Here is a 19,509-nt window from a genome sequence, read left to right as displayed (position 1 = left end):
GGGGAAACTTGTTTGCAGGTTGCAAGTGTGAAAAAGCTGAGCAGTGGAAAACGGAATATATTGAGCATTTCTGCATCATTTTCCGCAAGGTCCACGGCCCTGTCGCATGTACGGAGGCTGTCGTTCATCACTTGAGAGCAGTACGCAGCATGATGGATGGTGTGCTCTCGCAGACACACTGGGGCACTTAATATTTCTGTCCAAGTTTTTTTTTTTTTTTTTTTTTTGGGACAATTCAGTTTGAGATTCACCAATTTAAAATGAGAAAAGTAAAAGTATGGATGTGGATTGCATTGTTTTTTTGTTGTTTTTTTTTAAAATACATTTTGCAGTGTTGCCTTCAGAAACTTAGATTTTAGGGTGGGGAGGGGAAAAGTAAGGTTTGCTGAAACCTGCACTGATCTCTGTGGTAATCTTTTGAAGAGATCTACAGAAGGGTAGGAGGATAAACCTGGATGTAATTTCATGAAGTCTGGGGAATTCAATGTCCCAGTTCAACACAACAGCTAGGTAAAAAAAAGAAAAAAAACTCACCCATAGCTGCAAGATTTGTCAAATTCTTTGGTAAAGGGGTGCAAGCATTAAAAAAGGACATTTGAATTTGCTTTATAACATTCCACAGAAACAGTTACATTCATAGACTAGAGATCAATACACGAGGATGGTTGTTAATGCAAAATGTAAAAAGTAGACACAGTGGTCCTCTAGTGCGATGCACCAGCCAACATACAGCAGGACTGATACGCCGTACAATAAAATGCAGTAAAGCACAGAACTTTTTTTTTCTTAGTTTTAAATTTCTTTTATCACAGTATAAATCAAAGAGAATCATTAACCTTTTGATAAGCTTTGGTAGGTGAAAGAGCACCTGTTCCTTTCCCTCACAGCTCACACTTGTGAAACCCCAGCACATGGATTGTCTAACTGCAATGTAACATGCATTTCCTCTTGCTAAAAATGTGCTTTATTTTAGGGCTCAGGTTATGATCTTGTTGATCTTGTAGCATTTTTCACTTAAATACTTCTATGCTGCTTTTTTCCTATAACCTTTAATCTTTTTTTTTCACATTTTGCAGATTTTGAGTGATTCCAGTGCATATTAATGTGCAGTTTGCTGGGCTTCCTCATATTCCCAAAAGGATTGTTGAGATTTTTTAAAGTTAGGTTTGTTCACATTATCTGCAATGGTTTCCCTACCTGTAGCACATAGGTCTCATCTATATTGCAATGACTTTGTAGTAAAGTAAAGAAAACCTCAGTGGGATTGTAGACTAACTTTTTTTAACTACCGGTAATTGCAGTACTTTAATACAACTTTAACTGAAGATAACTTCATCCAAGGGGGTACAGCACTATTTTAGAAGATATCAACTTTCTCAGGGTGCTTGTTGTTAAGTTTGTCTTTGTTTTCTCAGTTGAGTGACACGTGTTCTGCTACAGTAAGTTACTTTGATTCTGTGTCACCCACCTGATCTGCCTCATGGGCATCGATAAACTGCCTGCATCCTGTGCACATTAACATTACTGGCTTTAACAACAGTCTCTTGTAATAGTGCAGATGTTTAACATACTGGTATATACATCTGTACCTCAGAGGACAGATTTTTAGTTTTAAAGTTGCTAAGAATCATCTGAAATACTCAATTAGGTCATAAGTTGCCAGCTATTAGTTCTCAATTGCTCTGATAGTTTCCTTATTCTTCTACAAACTCAGTGATACAACATTTAAATTACAGGTAATGAAACTATTGCTGATAATTTCAAAGAACCTCAATTTAAAAAATCACAAGCTATCCCTTTAGGGAGGAACTTAATCATTTTGCCTTTAATAGCAGTTAAACAAAATGAACAAACCTAAGTTAAATGAGTTCACGCACATGTTCAGTTTGGGATACTTGGTACTATCCCTGATGCACTAAAGCGCCCTGCACCCTTCCCATAGTTGCTGTAGTACTCCATTTGAGATAGTTTGGCCACATCGGGTGTGTTGTTGTTGTTGGCGCGGTTTTCTCGCTCACTGAATTCAAAGCTCTCCTCTTCATACTCCTCTTGGCCTTCTGTCTCCTGGGGGGGTTCTGACAAAGGAAGGGGAATGCTGCGTTCAATAACAGACGTGATTGCACACATGCATAGATCTCTTCCTAAAGGCACATGACCACATTGAGGACATCCAGCAGATTGCCCGTCCTCTGCATCAGTCTTTACTGATAGAGACCGGCATGTCTAATCCAGGCACTGCTATATTTACTAAACAGATGCGGACAGAGTGACAGAAACATCAAAATGTTCGGCCACTATGTTACTGTACTTGCTGAGTCAAAGTCCATTAGGGACAGACTGAGTGACAATTGTGTGACGTCAAGCCCTCGGAGCAGTCCCACTTGGAGACGTGCCGTTGGTAAACCCTATTAACATATTCACCAACTTCATTTGCTCCAAAGAGGTCTAATTAGGACAAGAGCAAAAGCCACTCACCATGTCCATCTATTGTGGTGTCCATAATGCCGTGCTTAACTTTCATGTGTCGACTCAGGTTGCCCTTCAGGTTGAACTTGCTGGTGCAGTAAGGGCACTTGAAGGGCTTGCTGCCAGCGTGGAGGTGCATGTGCCCAAGCAGATTGTACATTCTGTTGAATGACTTCCCACAGACCTGGGGGGAGGAGGGTGAAGAATCAGTAACCTTCATCAGTTTGGTTCAACATGATATTTATACTCCCTTGGTATACCAACCTTGCATTTGAAGGGTTTCACAGGAAGGTGGACGATCATGTGCGTTTTGAGGGTTTGCTTCTGGACAAAGGTCTTGAAACAGATGTGGCACTGGAAGGGTCTCACACTGGCATGGATCAGCATGTGTCTCTTCAGGTTGGCTGACAGAGTGAACTCTCTGGCACACACGTCACACTTGAATTCTTTCATGCCCTGGAAGGAAACACAAAGTGGTCAAGTCTAAATCAGAAGAAATTATCTAAATATGTGAGGGTTCTAAAAATTCTTGTCAATGCTTGTCATGAACAAAATATATCTGCCGTTAAAAATAAAGAATACATCACATATACTACAAGAAAGACTGTGTGAATCATCAAACAGGAAGAGAAGAAGCTTTGCAAATGAAACAAAACACATGTTGGGGGTTGGGTTGAGAACACAAAAACTCAAAGCCTTTGAAGACTATCCTTACAAAGCAACTGGTTTTAGAGAGTAGTCTGTGATATAAGAATGGCAGTTGACTCAATTTTACATCTATGTCAATGCATCAAACACTGACAGGAAAAAGCTAAACACTTTCATCCAAAATATGTTTTAGTGTTTGTGATCTTGTTTCAACTAAGGATTTAGTGACATAAAGTTACTAGCCAATTAACTGGTAGAAAAAAGCAACGTTCAGTACCTTGTGGGTGAGGGCATGCTGTCGAAGGTGGTGGATCTGCACAAACTCCATCCCACATTCTGGACAAACATAGGGTCGAACGTTCTGATGCTTCATCAAGTGGTTCTGCAGCTGGCTCCGGTACGCGAAAGATTTGTTGCATTCAGTGCACTGGTACGTAGTCGGACCCTGATGGCTGGTTAAGTGACGTTTCAGGTGGGCGTAGGTTGGAAATTCAAGCCCACATTGGGTACAGACATGGCACTGACCGTTTTCGTGTTTGTTCTCATGGGTTCTCAGCTCACTGGGGTAGGCAAACCCACGGCCGCAGAAACGGCAGCTGTAAGGCTTAACATCTGTGTGCTGCAGCATGTGCCTCTTCAGGTGACTAGTCTGTGTGAATGCTTTTTCACACACTGTACATTTGTGGGGTCGGGTCCCCTGATGAGTGAGCAGGTGAGTCTGAAGGTGGCTCGGTTGCTTGAAAAGCTTCCCGCAGTGCAGACACTCATGAGGCTTAATTCCATTATGACCCAGGATATGAGTGACAAGGTTATATTTAGACGTGTAGGACTTCTCACACATACGACATTTCCAGCGTTTCAGGCCCTCTCCCACATCAACACAGTAAGACTCGTCAATCTGTACATTTATGTCCAGTCTGTCAATCTGCATTCGTCTGGCGAGCCCCTCTGGGTCTGACCACAGCATGGCCTGTGCCTGGCCATTCTCCTCATATTCTCCTTGCATCGGCATGTCAGCAGACTCGTAGGCCACCTCATTGGAATCATAATAACGATTCTCCAGAGGACTGCTATTCTCTCCAGTTGTCTTTAGGTTCAGTGCCTCTTCCTCTTCTTCCGCTACTACTAACTCTTCTTCCTTCCTCTCTTTCTCCCTAACAGAACTGTCTTCATGTTCCAGTTCTGTCTGTTCGTCTGTCTGTGGGATGGACGTATCTCTCACACATGACGAACAGTTTCCACAGGTCTGTTCCTCTTTCAAGGAGGCATGATGGGTGATTGAATCCTCTAACTTGCTGGATGAGTGTCTGTTGTTCACGTGAATGCAGGAAGGAGGGGCGTCAAAATCAAGTCTTTCACCTTTAACCTGAGCCTGTGGAGCAACATCTTTGTGCTGGGGAGGTTCCATCTCCCCATTGCTCCTCGGCCTCTTGGTTCTCCCACGGGGACCAGGGCGTCTTCTCTCGCTGCAGTGCGGCTGGGGCTCCTGCTCACCAGCAGGCTCGGGCAGGTAGTCCCCGTTTGCACCTATCAGCTGGTCAGCATACTCATACTCCGCTGCCTCAGGAGGAGGAGGAGGAGGACACTCTTTTGGCTCCCCTGTGTAAAAGCCATTTGGGGCAATGGTAGCCCCAAATATTTCATTCTGGGAGATGAGTCCAAGAACAGCAGCTTGAGCAAGTGATAACACCACCACAGGCTCTGTTTGTGTGCCCACATCCATGTGGGCTTCAGTCATCTTTGGAAAAGTTCGCACCAAACAGCTACTTTCTTCCTCCTGCAAACACACACACACACGCACACACACACACACACATGGTATAAGGCATAATGGAACTTGGACTGATGAAACAGTGTTAAAGTACTACTTAATATTTTATTAGAACAAAATATACCCTCATATTTCAAGCTCATAAAGCTGTAACCGAATGCTAAAATGATTTCAGCTTGCATGTATTAAGATCTTATTTTTCACAATAAGAAAGCTGCGTTCAGACGCCGCCTTTGTGTCTTCGGTTGGAATCCAAAGAACATTAGATCGAGGAGATAAGGTAGATCTGTGTTCGCGCTCAGCTTCCTTCCTTGACAGGCTTTAGAATAATAAAGAACACAACAAGGGATGCAGGTCCTGGTCAGGAAGCCGACTTCCGTGGACTGTCCTCGGCACTTCCTGTGGGGTCCTGGGACGGCCTGGCTTGACCAAAGTCGGCCCATCACTGGAGCAAACTGTCTCATTGATTCTCTGAGCAATGTGGCCAACTTCATAATGCCTTCAAACTTGAACCTCTTTAACAAGACGATATATGCTGGCAGGCGGTCTCATAAGTTCAAAGCTCCGACATTCGACTGGGCTTTGAACTTGCTCTATATTCCAGACCAATGCAGAAAACTCAATTGTATAATCTTTAAGTGTTTCAGACCCTTATGCTCACATTTTGAAGAAACTGGCTCTCTGTTGTATATGAAGACATGATTTAAATTAAATATCAGCATGGATCAGGCTGGCTGAAACATTACTCTGAGAAGTTCTGACCCTGTGGTTTATTTTCAGGTAGCACTCCGCAGCTTTCAATGTGCCATGTAAGAAAAAGCTGCTTCCTTTTCCTGACACAATGCTGAGAGAAAAGAAAAGAGTAGACAGAGAAAAGGCAGAAAGAAAGAAAGAAAGAGGAGATAAAGAACAGGAATAAAGGTGTGTGTGTGTGCGCGTGGGTGCGTGTGTGTGCATGGGTGAGGGGAGTAGACCTGGATGCCCTGATAACCATGTCATTTATAATTACTGCTTTTAAAGTAGTCAGACAGAGACAGACTGTGTGTTTGTGAGGAAAGAAAAGGAAAGAGACTGGGTGTGTATTTGAAAGCGTGTGTGAGTGAGAGAGAAAGAGAAAAGAGGGAGGGAGGTATGAAGAGAAGGAGAAAGAGCTGTGGGCGGGGGAGGAGTGGAGGGAGGGAGACAGAGAGAGAAATGAGATGGAGGGGCTGAAAGATAAAGAAAAGAGGGGAGGGGAGGGAGGGAAGGGGAATGAGAGATTGAGTGAGCGTGTGAGAGGAGTGAAGAGAGAAAGGAAAAGGAGAAGGGGGGTGTGAGTGTATGGAGGGGGGGTGAGGGGGGCAGCCGAAGAGAGACAGAAAGACAGAGTGAGTAAGAGAGAAAGAGGTGAAGGAGGAAGGGAGGGAGGGCTGTAGAGAGAAGAAAAAGCACAGCAAAATGAAAGGCTGACAAAATGAAAGAGAGGAAGACAAATGACAAGTAGACAGGGAAGGTAGGGTAATTATTGCGAGAGTGGCGCACTTTCACATTTAAAGTTGCCAGACTAAAAGACACCTAAAGACAAACAATTAGAATGGAAACAGAAAGCGGCTCTTTCAGAAAACACGTCCATACGCCGCAGCACTCATGCCACACGTGAAAAGTACATTCCCTCTTCCTTCCTATAACTCCTGAGAGCACGGACAGGACTATGGTAAACACCTCATTGACAAAGTGCTAAAAACAAGTCCCCAACAACCCCCAACCCCCTTCTCTAACACAACCCTTACATCTCCCCCAGTGTATTCGGGTCCCAGACTCACCACATTGCTCCTGGAGTGATGTTTGAGGTGTTTCAGGGATCTCATCCTTCAGGAGAAATGAGTGGAGTAAAAAAATCCACCTCCTATTTATATCTGCGGGAGAGTGGGGCGGTCCCACGGCTCATCCTCCTCCTACTGTTGCTGTTATCAGAACTGACTGTGCCTGCCCCCCTTCGCACCCCACCACCCTCCAACAGCCCTCACCCCAACACACACACAAACACACACACGCACAGCATCACCCCATTTCTTTCTCTTCCTCCCACCCTCTCCTTCCCATCTCACTTTTCTCTTCTTTTCTCTCATAAACACACACACACACATCTTATCTCCCTTTCTCACTACAATTCAACATGACCCTTCAACACACATTTCTCTTCAGCTACTACTATCTTGTCTTGATCATACTTGATACTTTGCATTTTCCTCTTTTTAACAGTAGTGCACACTAAGACATACACAAATAAATATATATATATATATATATATATATATATATATATATATATATATATATATATATATATATAGCATATATTAGGTGCATGTGCGTGTGTGTGTTATTTAGACCCTCTCAGTCAGAGACGCCACAGACTTTCTCAAACATTCAGAGACGCTATGGGTGGAGGTGCGTCTGTCAGTGACAAAACAGACAGATAATGTCTGAGAAAAGCTTACATTTTTTGTACTTTTTCACAGAGAGCGAAGAGTTCTTCATCCAAACTAATTAAGTATAAAGTATACTGTCTGAGAAATTCAGAAGGAGGGAGGAAAAAAGAGTGACAAAAGAAGAGTAGGAGAAAGAGAGGAGAGAGAAAAGCAGTTAGGAAAGAGGAAGGGAGGGAGACAGACATGGGGGAGAAAGAATAAGGAAGAAAGAAGCAGAAGGAGGGGGAGTGAAGCTGAGTGGAGGAAGCAAGGGGGGGCAGAAAGAAAAAGGGAGAGAGGAAAGAGAACTGGCGTGGGGGAGGGAAAAAGAGAATGCTGCAAAAAAAAGGAGGAAGAAGGTAAAGAAGAACTGTAGGAGGAGGAGGAAGGGGGAGGCTGGGGTATAAGAAAGGATGTGGCGAAAGAAAGAGAAAGAATAAAAGACAGGGAAGAAAGAAAGGGGGGGCGTGGGTTGGGGGAAGAGGTGGGGATGGAAAGACAGATAGTGAGTTGAAAGAAAATGCGGTGAAAAGAGAGGAGCAGGGTGTGTGGAGGAAAACAGGAGCAAAAAAGAAAATAGGGGGATGGTGGAGTGTGAAAATAAAAAAAGAGGAGTCCATCAGCAAGAGAAAAGAAAAGAAGTGAAGGAGGAGTGGAGGTGGTGGGGTGGGAGCAAAGGGAATGGAGAGAGGAAAAGGAGATAGAGACAGAGGGAGTGAGGAAAAAGGAAAAAACAGCGAAGAGAAGGCATTAACTATTGAACTTCCAGATTTCTTTGAGAACGGTGTGGCAGAGTGTTTTACCTGCCGGATGAGAACTGATGAGGTCGCCTCTAATGACAAACCTCATAATTTAGACGGATATGCTTTTATATTACCTCACCTTTACTGTACTTGTGAACACACTAAAACAAACAAGCAAAAAAAAAAAAGTGGACGTGAGACAAGCAGGAGTAGGTGCGGGCAGGCACAACAAACACAGTGTGGACACATGCCAATTGTGACTGCAAGACTGAGAACTGTGCATAAACATTTCCTGCTAAATAACAGGAAAGGGCAAACCTTGAAAACCTTGATCAATCATCAGCAGCTGGGAGTGCTGCGAGAATGAGAAAAGATAGAGAGAAAGGGGTGCGGAGGGGGAAGGAGGAGGGCGGAGGGGAAGATAGGGAATGAGAGGGAAGGAGGGGAGGGGAAAGGAAAGAGAAAGAGATTGAGTGAGGGTGTGAGCGAGGCGGAGAGATAGCAGGAAGTCGAGGGAGAGAAAATAGAAGGAGAGCAAGGGAAGAAACAAAGAGATAAGAGGCTGAAAGACAAAGAAACCACATGGAAGAAACAACAAGGGACACGTACATAAAACAACACAGATCTAGCCTATGGGGAAAATGAAAAAGACACAGACAACAAAAGTTTTTTTTGGAGGGGGGGAGTAGGAAAAGCTCTGGCTCCTTTCCAGGCCTGAATCTTCGTATCAGTAAAAAAAAAAGGGGGGTGAGGGGGGAAGCTTGCTTGTCCATTTACTTTAGTTACATTTACATGGGATGAGACTCATGGCTACAAGTGAGAGTAAAATATAATTTCTACAGGTACTAAAGCAGGAAGAGAGAGGGATGTGAACCATTGGTCTGCTCTCGAGTGCACTAACCCTCATCTGGGATTTCAAATGTGTTTGTCTGATGCCAGAGATCAGGGGACAAGCACACACACACACACGCACGCACGCACGCAGACAGAAGAAGAACACGCTTTCTGTTCTCCACATGGTTTATATGTCTACTGTGTATCCATTTCCAAAGCAGGCCTGCTTAGAGCTGTTTATCCATAGGGTGACCATGCATGAGTGTCACATCCTCTGTGAGATGTAGGTCAAAGTTAGAACTTATTGTTTCTAACAAGAGAAAGAGACCAAGTCAAGGAGATGGAGAGCTTGAGGGAGGGACAGAGGAGAGGTGGCAGCGGCGGTGGTGGTGGTGATGGGGTGCAACAGATCCAGATATCAACTGTCTGCTTCACCCCTGAGAAAAACCTCAATGAATCACAAGCGATTTATCGATGTCAACTTACTTTCCTGGTTTAAGGGGGTTAAAGCAAATGCTATTAATAAGCTTTTTTTTATGCAGGCAAATTTGTTGTGGGAAAAGCTTTAAAATGAATTTATCCTCTATTGCAATACTGCAATCTAATAAAAAAGCAGCTAAACTTTAATTGGTTATATTTTATTCAGAAGGGAAACATTTCCATGTGAAGAAGTAGCTGTCTCAAATAAAATAATCAGCTGCTCAATTGTTGTTTTAAAATAAAAGCGGTGAAAGTTATACACTTTTTAAAGCTTATCAGACTTTCTAGGAACTCCACATTCTTAATTCTTATCTTTCCGTTCTCTGTAGTAGAAAAGTGCAACACAGAGTGGAAGTTCTTTTAGCCAGTGGCCATATTTATCTTGCTTAATAGGAGTGATTGCTTCAAAGTTAAAAACTCAATGCCACTGACAGCCCACTGTCGCTAAATGCTTGCTGAGGAAGAGGATGGATTGATGCAACGTCAATGACTCAATGCAGTCCGCTGGTTTACTTTAGATAGAAAGATTTTTTTTTTACCAGTTGAGAGATCCAGGAAGTAGAAATCCTAAAATCAATGAGATACCCATCATACTTCAATGCCTTGTATTGTTTTATTACATTTATTAGTAGTTCTTTTTTTTTATTTCTAAAAATTTGAAATCAAAATAAATTCAAAGGAATTTCAAATTCTTCCAAAATTTGTCTTTAATAAACTTTTTAAACAAGTTCAGATGTAGGCATTTGTTGACAAGTCAAGTTGCTCTTGGTTACTCTTGTCTTGCTTACGACACAAACCAACGCTGCAGTTACAGCAATCCGGTTGGTTCATTTCTGACCTTCAAAGAATGTTTCCTTTTTCTTGTAATTGTCTTGTTTATGTGACATCACTTAACCAGCTAAAAAAGTCAAAAATATGTACTTGTGTCTGCCAATATGTTGTGGAAAATGTTTTAGGAAAATTAAGATTGTGTGTCTAATACAACATTTGAGAGCCAAAGATCTAGAAAGAATGTTCAAAGGGGAATGGTCAAAAACCCTTTTTTCTTCATGCTTCAATTTCGTACAATGTTCCAGAAGAAGAGTAAGTGCTGTTCTATTGGAAAATTGAACTTTCCAAAGTATAACTGCAGGGTTGGGAGGGGGGGGACATGAGGTAGGATGGTGCTGTGATTGTCACAAGTAATGATTTTGTGTTTTGCTTTTTTTATTTATTTTTTTTAATTTACACATAGATGCTTGGATTCAGGGGTTTACAGAAACACTATCTTTTGTCTGCAGTTGCCACTAAATACATTTTGTACTAACTAGTACCAAGTGGTTTTCAGTGACGTTGTTATACTTATATAATCATATACTGTATGTTGTCTGTTACTGTGGTTTCTCAGTTCTGTTTTCTCTTTCTCTGGGTGTAAAGGCATACTTCTTTTTCGTCTCCCTTCTCTCTTTCTCTTTTAACTTTTTCCCCTCCTCCTTTTCTTTATTTTTCATTTCTACCTTTTTTTTCCCCTATGCGTGTCCATAGCATTTGAAATGAGCTCAAAGTAATTTAAAAAAAAAAAAAAGGAAATATTTTCAAAATATATGAAATGGAGTGTTATAGCAAAGCTGTAACACTCCACTTGTGAAAATAAATCTACTGGGCTTCTCTTTGCTACATAAGCCAAAATTTTCTTTTATTGAAAAATGTATCTCCCCTTTGCCCCTCAAAAAAAAAAAAAAAAATCACAGTGAGATTATTCCACTGTAAAAATGGTTACATATATGTTAAGGCTTTTCACACATATTTGCGCCTGTAACGTTGGTTTCCCTGTATTTTCAGTCAACGCCTTGAGCTTATAGTAAGCGTTGTTCCTCCATGCAGCCCAGTGATAGGCACCATGCAGCCCCAGTTCGCTCAGCCTGCGTATGAGACGCTGTGCCGGGTGATGGCCATAATTCAACATCCTCTTCCTGTCAGGCAAACTGGGAGCTGTGCTGCTCTGTTTTAAGGAAGTTGCCTCTTCAATCTTCAGGTAAGAATTCTCATTGAGAGTAATAAGCTCGCTCTTGGTTGTGAACTTTTTTTTTTTCTTGTTTTTTTTTTTCTTTTTTTTGAGTGATGTCACTGTTCTTTTTTTTCCTGCGGGCCATCTTCTCAGACCTGTGTCTGCAGCATCAAGCCCACACACCTTCTGTTATTTCCAGTGCTGGATCAAAAAACAGCAGGGATTTTCATAAGCGCAGAAGAGACAATCAAGACAGCTCGAATCGTAGCAATGCAGATGGAATATGGGAAAACACTAAGAAAAAAGTAGCCACACCCTGGTCGGTAAGAAGAAGCAGGAGGGTCTTCGTCATGAAAAAGAAGCGCAACTTTTGCAGCAGTCTCTTTCAACTTCAAGTTTTGGGTTCAGTATCGATGTTTTCCCTTGTTTGCTTGCTTTCTTTCCCTTCCGTAGTCTTAATATTTAAACAATCCTCTCAGCAAAACCATTCCTGAGCAAACTGGCTGACAGGATGCAGAGATGGCCAGAGCAAAGAAAAAAAACAAAAACAAATAAAAGTAAAACATAAGAGAAGGAAAACTAAATAAAAGATTACATTTTCCATTTTGCAGTGGAGTTACTAAATGGAAAGACAGAATATTACCAATGAAATAACTCTGCTTGGAGACAACATTGGAGAAAAGAGTGTGGGGAGAGGTTGAAAAAAAAAAGAGACTGAATATAAAGGAGAAAAGACAGAGTTGAGGGAGGAGAGGAGAAGAGCATTCAGCAAGGAGGATATAAAAGGAACAGAGAGGGGGGCGCGGGAGTGAGACAGAGAGCTATGGAAGGAAATAGAGAAAGAGAAAAAGAGGGGGGCATGAGAGAGCAGGAGAGAGAGGAGGAGAGAGAGATCAAGAGAAAGAGGAAGGGAGGGAGTGAGGGAGGGGGAGAAACAGAGACAGAGGACGAAAGAGAAAGACAGAAAGGAGAGAAAAACAGAGAGGGGGAAGGGAGAAGGAGGGATAGTCACAAGAGACTCAAAAACCACAGAATAAAAAAATAATAAAAAAAATCCCTCTCTGTCTGTCTGTAACTCTATATAGATATACAAATATGAATCCTAATATATGGGCACGTTGCATTTATTCATTGGGAATGGATAGCCTGCAGTACAGGATTCAACATGCACCCCAAGTTCATTCAATAAGTCAGCAAACACAGAGCAGGACCAACTTATACCTTCTTATCAGAAATGCAGTTTTTCATTGCAGCAAGGTGGGAGAGGAATCTCGCTAAGGTACTTTATCCTATTTTAGTCTCTTCCTGCTATGTGCTTCATGGCAAACTCTGATTATAAGACACTATATAGTGTCTGCATCTACATGTGAAATCTGTGTGTGATGGACATTAAAAAAAGGGAAACCTGGGATATTTGGCTGTCTTTGCTTTGCGAGTGTCCTACATAGAGATATGGCCCCAGATTTACTCAAGGTGAGGCCCACAATGAACCACAGAAGCCTATTAACACTAGAGGTCTCTGGAGTACCTTCTGCGCCCGGGTGCGGGCGTCCACATTCAGGCGCTGTCCCTCCATGGCTGTCGCTCCTCCTCTTTTTTTTATTAAATACATATATATATATATATATATATATATATATATATATATATATATATATATATATATATATATATATATATATATATATATATATATATATATACTATCTCTCCACCTCCTGGTAACAAATTTCTGTCGGAATTACTTTTCTCTCGTCCAAGTTTCATTCTTTTTAAATCAAACCCCCTTTGTCTATCTCTTCTTTTGTACCTTCCTCTTGTTTCCATGGTTACCTCTCTCTCCGCTCCGTACACTATCTATCTCTTCCTCCGTTTCCCTCTCTGTCTCTCTCACTCTGTTCTTATCTTTCTCATTTTGCTTTCATCTCTGCCTCCCTTCCTCCTGCTTTATCCCACACCCTCCTCACTCTGGCTTTTATCTCTCTTCACTTTCATCTGTCTTTCACCTTTCTCTCCCCTTCAAGCCTGCCATTCCATCATGCTGGTTTTGGTTCTTACTTATAGAAGAGAAGAGAAAGTTTTTTTTTTTTTTTTATCGGTTTCCCTGTCAATTCTGCATTTTTAATCATTTCCAATTTATCCAACCCCCTTTCTTTCAACGCCATTGAGTCATGCATTAAGCCGTCTCAGAGAGAATGTGAGTGCGTGTGTGAGATGGGAAGCATAGGTGCAGGTGGATGTAGTCTTTCACTGTCATAAAGAAAGAAATGATTTCTGTCATGATATCTGGAGATTAACTGGCTGCTGTGAATTGTCTTTGTGTGTCTTCACTAATAGTTTTTTTTTTCTTTCTTCCTCCCTGCATATTGCTGCATTTGCAAACTGCCTGTGTGGCTTTGCTATTTGTGAACTGGACTCATCTGTGCAAGGTCCAAGTGAGATCCGAGCAGCGGAGGAGATTGTGCATGTGTGAGGCAGCTTGTCAGTCCTCTGCAGCAATGAAGATGTTTCCATGAAGCACAAATGCCTCCCTCCACGCACCTCACTCGGGAGATAATCGTATTCCTACACGGCTGGGGCTGGTTTTTAAAACGCATCATGTGTCACCATGTGATACTCCACGCACAAACAAGCAACTCTTCCTGGTATTAAGGAGGACAATAGTCTGTATGGAACATGTGGATGTCTGCTGGCCTAAAACCAAGTCACCGCAAGGCTGTCATCCATGGTGGTACACATAGGAGTGGTGGTGGTGGTGGTAGGGGGGGGGATGTGTCTTCAAGTCAGTGACAAACTCATTCCAAGAGACACTGCATGTGGTGTGGGAGGAAGTTTTGTTCTGCAGCTTTGACTGAAACTAACCTCCCTCCCCTCTCCCTCGCCTTCCCCTTCCCCTTAAAGTACCACAACTATTCAGAAAGGAGAATAAAGAAAACCTGAATAGAGAAAGAGAGAGAAAGAGGGGGAGAGAGAGAGAGAGAGAGAGAGAGAGAGAGAGAGAAAAATGGGGTCCCTAGGCGAGAGAGAAAAGAAAAACAATGAAAGAAAATAGAATGAAAAGCAAGCGGCTCAAGAAGAAAAAAGAAAAAAAATAAGGGAGGGAGAAAAAGAAGGACGGAGAGAGGGAGGGGAGGGAGAAAAAAGATACTGTGCATAAAGCTGGGAGAGAAGAGCAGAAGAAAAAAAAAAACAAAGACAGAAGGAAAAAAAAACGCAGAGCTCTGAAAGACAGAAATATTTTATTGAAAATGCATTGCAAAGAAAAAAATGATGCGACCAGAATGTAGAAATGTGCTCGAATTATCAGTAAATACACTACATAGTGAAGGCGTTCGACATGCCTGCATGTGTAGTCCCACCGAATCAAACTGTCATAGGAAGAGAGCACAAACACACCAACAAAGATTCAGACCATTTAAAACTGCTCATATTACATTTTGAAAGAAAACCAAATGGATTTGACCTTTTAAAATGAATTCATAATACGCCCTCCTTGTCCTTTACTAGCCGACTTTACTTATCATCATTGTGCATCAGAACATGAACTGTTAATGTAACAGTGTTATGTTCTACAGCCTCCATTAAATTGCCAAATATTTTAGTCAATTGCAACTCTGCGTTAGAACTTATTTGAAAGAAGAGTTTTTTCCATTTGAAACATAGAATCATCTGGTGCTGTGAATGAAGTAAAATGCTGCTGTGGTGTGTGAGGTGTGAATTGTCTGCGAAAAGGTTAAGGTGGATGCATGTTGTCGTTGCATGACATTGTGTTGCAATAAAATAAGTAGGCAATGATCATGGTATTAGAAGTGTTTGTTAAGGCATGCGTCTTGAACAGCAGAAAGATTCACACCATCTGAAGTTCTAAAGATCAGAGACACAAACTCCAAAGCGTTGTATTTGTATTTGATGTGGTGCATTAACACTAAGTAATGCATGCTTGTGTACTCAAAGAGAAGAGATGCATAGATGGCTTAGTTTTGCTACAAATAAAACACTGGAAAGTGTGATGCTCATATTGCATGTGAGGCTTATTCTGACATTGTTAATTCAAATTCAGCTAAATCACTTGCTATCACATGTCAACTAGTTAGTAAGTAGAGTCCACCTAGTTTAATTTTAGTCTAAATCCAATGTGACTGTGAAGAGCAGACAGGCCAGAGATGCATTTGTGGAGAAGTATTACTGATTGTAACAGCTGATTATGCACTCCACAAAAATTGGGGTTTTTGAAAGTGCAAAGAGCGCTGACAAAAACTTTAAGAAGGCTTAGAGCCGTTTAAAGTTTGCCACAATTCATGTGGAGGACAGAGAAAACATGAGAAAGACGGCACTCTGGTCAGTTGAGACCAAAAATGTAACTTTTTGAGAAAAATGTAGATGTTATTTGTGGGTGGAAAACTAGCTCTTCACCTCACCCTAACACCACCCTTATAGTAATACATGGTGGTGGCAGCATCATGCTGCAGGGATGCGCTTATACAACTGAATACAAAATTTTTTAAGACTCAGGAAAATAATCCTACAGAGAAGCTGTACATATGTTGAGAAATAAATGATCCTGAAGATCTTAGGAATCATTTTGTTGATGTTAAAATGCTCTTTTATGCTCTCAAAGTGAGTTGTCTTTGGTAATACTAATGATCGTCACAGATATTCAGTCTCCGAAATAATTTAAAATCAATTCTTAAAACATGATGTTATGTCATAACATAACATCTGTTATGTTATGACAAAACAACACTTGTTTATCCAATGGCTTTATGAATGACTCACAAATCAGAGTTAAGTGAAAAAGAAAAAAAAAAAATCACTAAAAAATGGTCAGATGCAGCTAAAGTCCAAAGAAATGAAAGTGCTTAAAGACTTTTGGAAAACTTAATTTTATCGTGCTCCAAGAACCCATTCGAAAGCTTACAAAGTACGTATTGGATCAAAATATAACAAAGTAAGAACTCAAGAATAAACTGTATGTGGGATGAGCGTTTGTATAAATATTTTCATTTCCATTATGAGTTAATTTAGGAAGGATAATGTTATGTTTTTTATTGTCTATGGAAGGAATTGTGTTTATAAAGCCCCAAGAGTGACAGTTATTGTTACTTTTTACTGTCTAAACAATTTGTTCACTGTTGGTTCCAAGAGGGGATCATTAAATGTTAATATATTTAAAAATATGTCTGAATGCAGTGGTTGTGTGTTTTTCAATAACATTATAATGACGTAATGAAAAAGCTTGTAGAAAAATAGGTACGTTTCACATTCAGAGCACTTTGCAGGGATCTGTCTGCAGTGAAAGATAAATGGCCAAAAATAATGTGATAATTTTTAAGTTTTCTATCTTTACTTTTATTGTCAACATAATTTATACACTATACTATGATCAAATATTTCATTCAAATCAGAATCGAAATGATTTAATTTACTCCTAAATACCATTTTAAACCAGTTTTATTAGTTCAAAATCTACTTCTGCTTCAGATTTTTACTCTCCAAACGGGAAGATAATGAAGACCATAAATATAAAAATTCCCCACATCTTACTTATAGCTGCATCTAAGTTATCACAATGCTTGTTGTTTCAGTCTATGTAGCCTGCAGCATGCAGGCTAACACCTGAATCTGATACCAGATATCGATAATACGATCTGTAATTGAAAAACACTGACCTTCCAGTTCTACTTCAGCTAAAATCCACATGACAAGCAATAATAACTCTGATGGCTGCTGCGAAAAATCATTTAATGAACAGGAGCAGTTCAACTGTAGAGCAGTCTCATAGACGTTAATAGACTTTAGTTTAGTTAAAGTTACTCCTGCCTCTCTCAAGCATTGGTCATAAGAAAATTAACCTGATAAAATCTGAATCTCAGATTGGTGACCATGTGAGTGATCATAATAAGGATCCTACTTAGGGGTGGGCGTTCATCATATCATTTATCATTTACCGTGAAAAATGTCTTACCATGATAAGAATTTTGATCATTTTCTCAATAAACTTTTATTGAAAATGTTAAATGAAAATCTAAATGATAGTATTGTTGGAAATTTTACTTTTACCGTTTTCTTCACTGTTTATACCACAAAAATGTAAATACATTTGAAAATATGATTAATATGCCGGTGAACTAAACAGCAACCTTTATTGGATTTTTTTTTTTTTTGCTATTTACTTGATACTTTTTTGACTTGGAGGCCATTTTTGCTTTGTCACGTTCTTGTTTCCGAATCAAGAACATTGACCTTAACTGAAGACCTGCGGTGCTTTAGATGTTGCTTCGAATTCTTTTCTGATCTTCTGGATGAGTCGTTGGATGCGCTCCTTCCAGGAAGAGTTTTGGAACACCGACTAGTCTCGGGAAGGACAATTTCATGTTTTTTTCATTTGTGGAAAATGTCTCTCATTGTTTTGCTGAAGTCCCAAAGCCATAGAAATGGCTTTTTAACCACTTCCAGACATTTGCATGTCATCGGCCTTGTTCTCCATCTGTTCTAAAATGCCTTTGGTGTATAATGTGTTGTATTTTGAGATTTGTTATTTCAAAATCATGTGGTCTGACAAGTTTGGACTCTTGTTTGCTGGTCAAGCCTAAATATAATTGGTAAAATGAACTTTCTAAAATCTGTCATTAATCACAGATAAATCCAGATAAATCAAGATTTAACAACAGGCAGTTAGTTTTTCATGTAGGACATGGTTGATTTGGAAAGCGACTTACCTTTAATGACTGCTGTATTTTCTCAAGTTATGTTTGATGCTAAATTAGTTAATCTAAAACATTTAGACGTCACAAAGAAACTAAAAATAGAATACTCTGTATGATGAGAAATAAGTCATTCACTACAACTATGAATTACTTTTGAATTTTGTATTTTAATCTTGATTTTATTTAATTTTTTTGGTTTGTTTCGTGCTGTTTATTCTCAGGTTCCTGAAGTGAATAGAAAATGAAGGGGTAGAAGCCTGTTTTTGCACCTGCTTTACTTGTAGTCTTTTACTCCTTCAGTGCAGACTTCTAGCGTTTCTGTTGCTCCTCATCAGACTTACTTTTTTGACATTGTCTTACTTTTCCAAGTTTTTTCTTTCTTTGTGAAGCTCAGTTTGATTGTCTCCAGTTTAAGTTTTCTCTCCTTTTTTTGGTCTTCCAGCTTTGGAACATCCTTTGTCTTGTTGTCAAGAAATATATTTTTTCTTCATCTTGGCTGCATTGAAGTCCCCCACCACATCGAATGAAAGCGCACGAGTTTGTCATGCAATACTCCTGTGGTTTCCTTTAAACTTTCTACTTTTTCAGCAACAGTATTTGCATGGAAAATCTACAGCGTTCTTTCTTCTTTTTTTTTTTGTTGACTCACACAGATTCTCCCGTAGCTCTTGGTTGAAATTAGTCAAAGATTACATTCTCATTTAAAACTTAAAACAAGAGCGAAGTACATTTCCATTCCATCCATGATTCTGCACAGACAAACATGTGGCTTGCCGGTGAAATAAATAGCAGCTGTTATTGGATCGCTGTTTTTCTTTTTTTTACTGATGCCGGCATCTGTTTCTTTTTGCCACCCATAGATAAGAAGAGCAAAAGACAAAGATGAACGTTCTCAAATCTAAGAATTGTGTGAAAGTACAAATATCAGTTGAGTCTATATTGCAGATTTTAAAATAATAGATTTTTCAATTTACACTGGAACCCCACCTATTTGCATTTCTGTATTTGCAGATTCATTTAGATTTTCAGTGAAAATCAACTCCAAATTATTTATGAAAAATTTGCCTATTTGCGCATTTTTTAAAGTTTTTTTTTTTCTTTCTATTTAAATTTTTTCATGGCCAATTGTTTTTGATGTGGTTACCCACTTGTACAGCACAAATAAAAGGAAAGCAATTACAGTATGTGTTATATACTGGAGACATGGCAATATTCTTAATACTTATCAATCTCTGCAAAGACATTTTGAACCTTTGTCACTCGAAGAGGATTCAACTTAAGAAAGTCTAATCTTCAGTACAAAGTAATACTTGTGGACAATTCCACTAATCTTGTTTGATCAAATTCTGACCTAGAAAAAAAAACATGCCACAGTATTTATTTTCTGTTGTGAAGTTATTTTCAGGTCCCATAAAAAAAAAGA

At 40.1% G+C, this 19,509-nt stretch overlaps 1 protein-coding gene across 1 annotated transcript; it reads right to left on the bottom strand.

Annotated features, from left to right (window-relative positions):
- Positions 1 to 293: 293 nt before the first annotated feature.
- znf710a (zinc finger protein 710a) lies at positions 294 to 7,070 on the bottom strand. The gene is made up of 5 exons (XM_008412337.3): positions 6,688 to 7,070; positions 3,392 to 4,891; positions 2,731 to 2,922; positions 2,476 to 2,650; positions 294 to 2,075 (listed from the first exon to the last, which is right to left on the bottom strand). The coding sequence occupies exons 1-5, from the start codon at positions 6,730 to 6,732 to the stop codon at positions 1,882 to 1,884; spliced, it is 2,106 nt and encodes a 701-aa protein (XP_008410559.1). The 5' UTR covers positions 6,733 to 7,070; the 3' UTR covers positions 294 to 1,881.
- Between the last annotated feature and the right edge of the window lie 12,439 nt (positions 7,071 to 19,509).

The sequence above is a fragment of the Poecilia reticulata genome, chromosome 6 (genome assembly GCF_904066995.2).
Source record: "Poecilia reticulata chromosome 6, P_reticulata-male-v2, whole genome shotgun sequence".
In the NCBI taxonomy this organism is placed as follows: Eukaryota; Metazoa; Chordata; class Actinopteri; order Cyprinodontiformes; family Poeciliidae; genus Poecilia; species Poecilia reticulata.
This window is presented reverse-complemented; position numbering and strand designations above follow the sequence as displayed.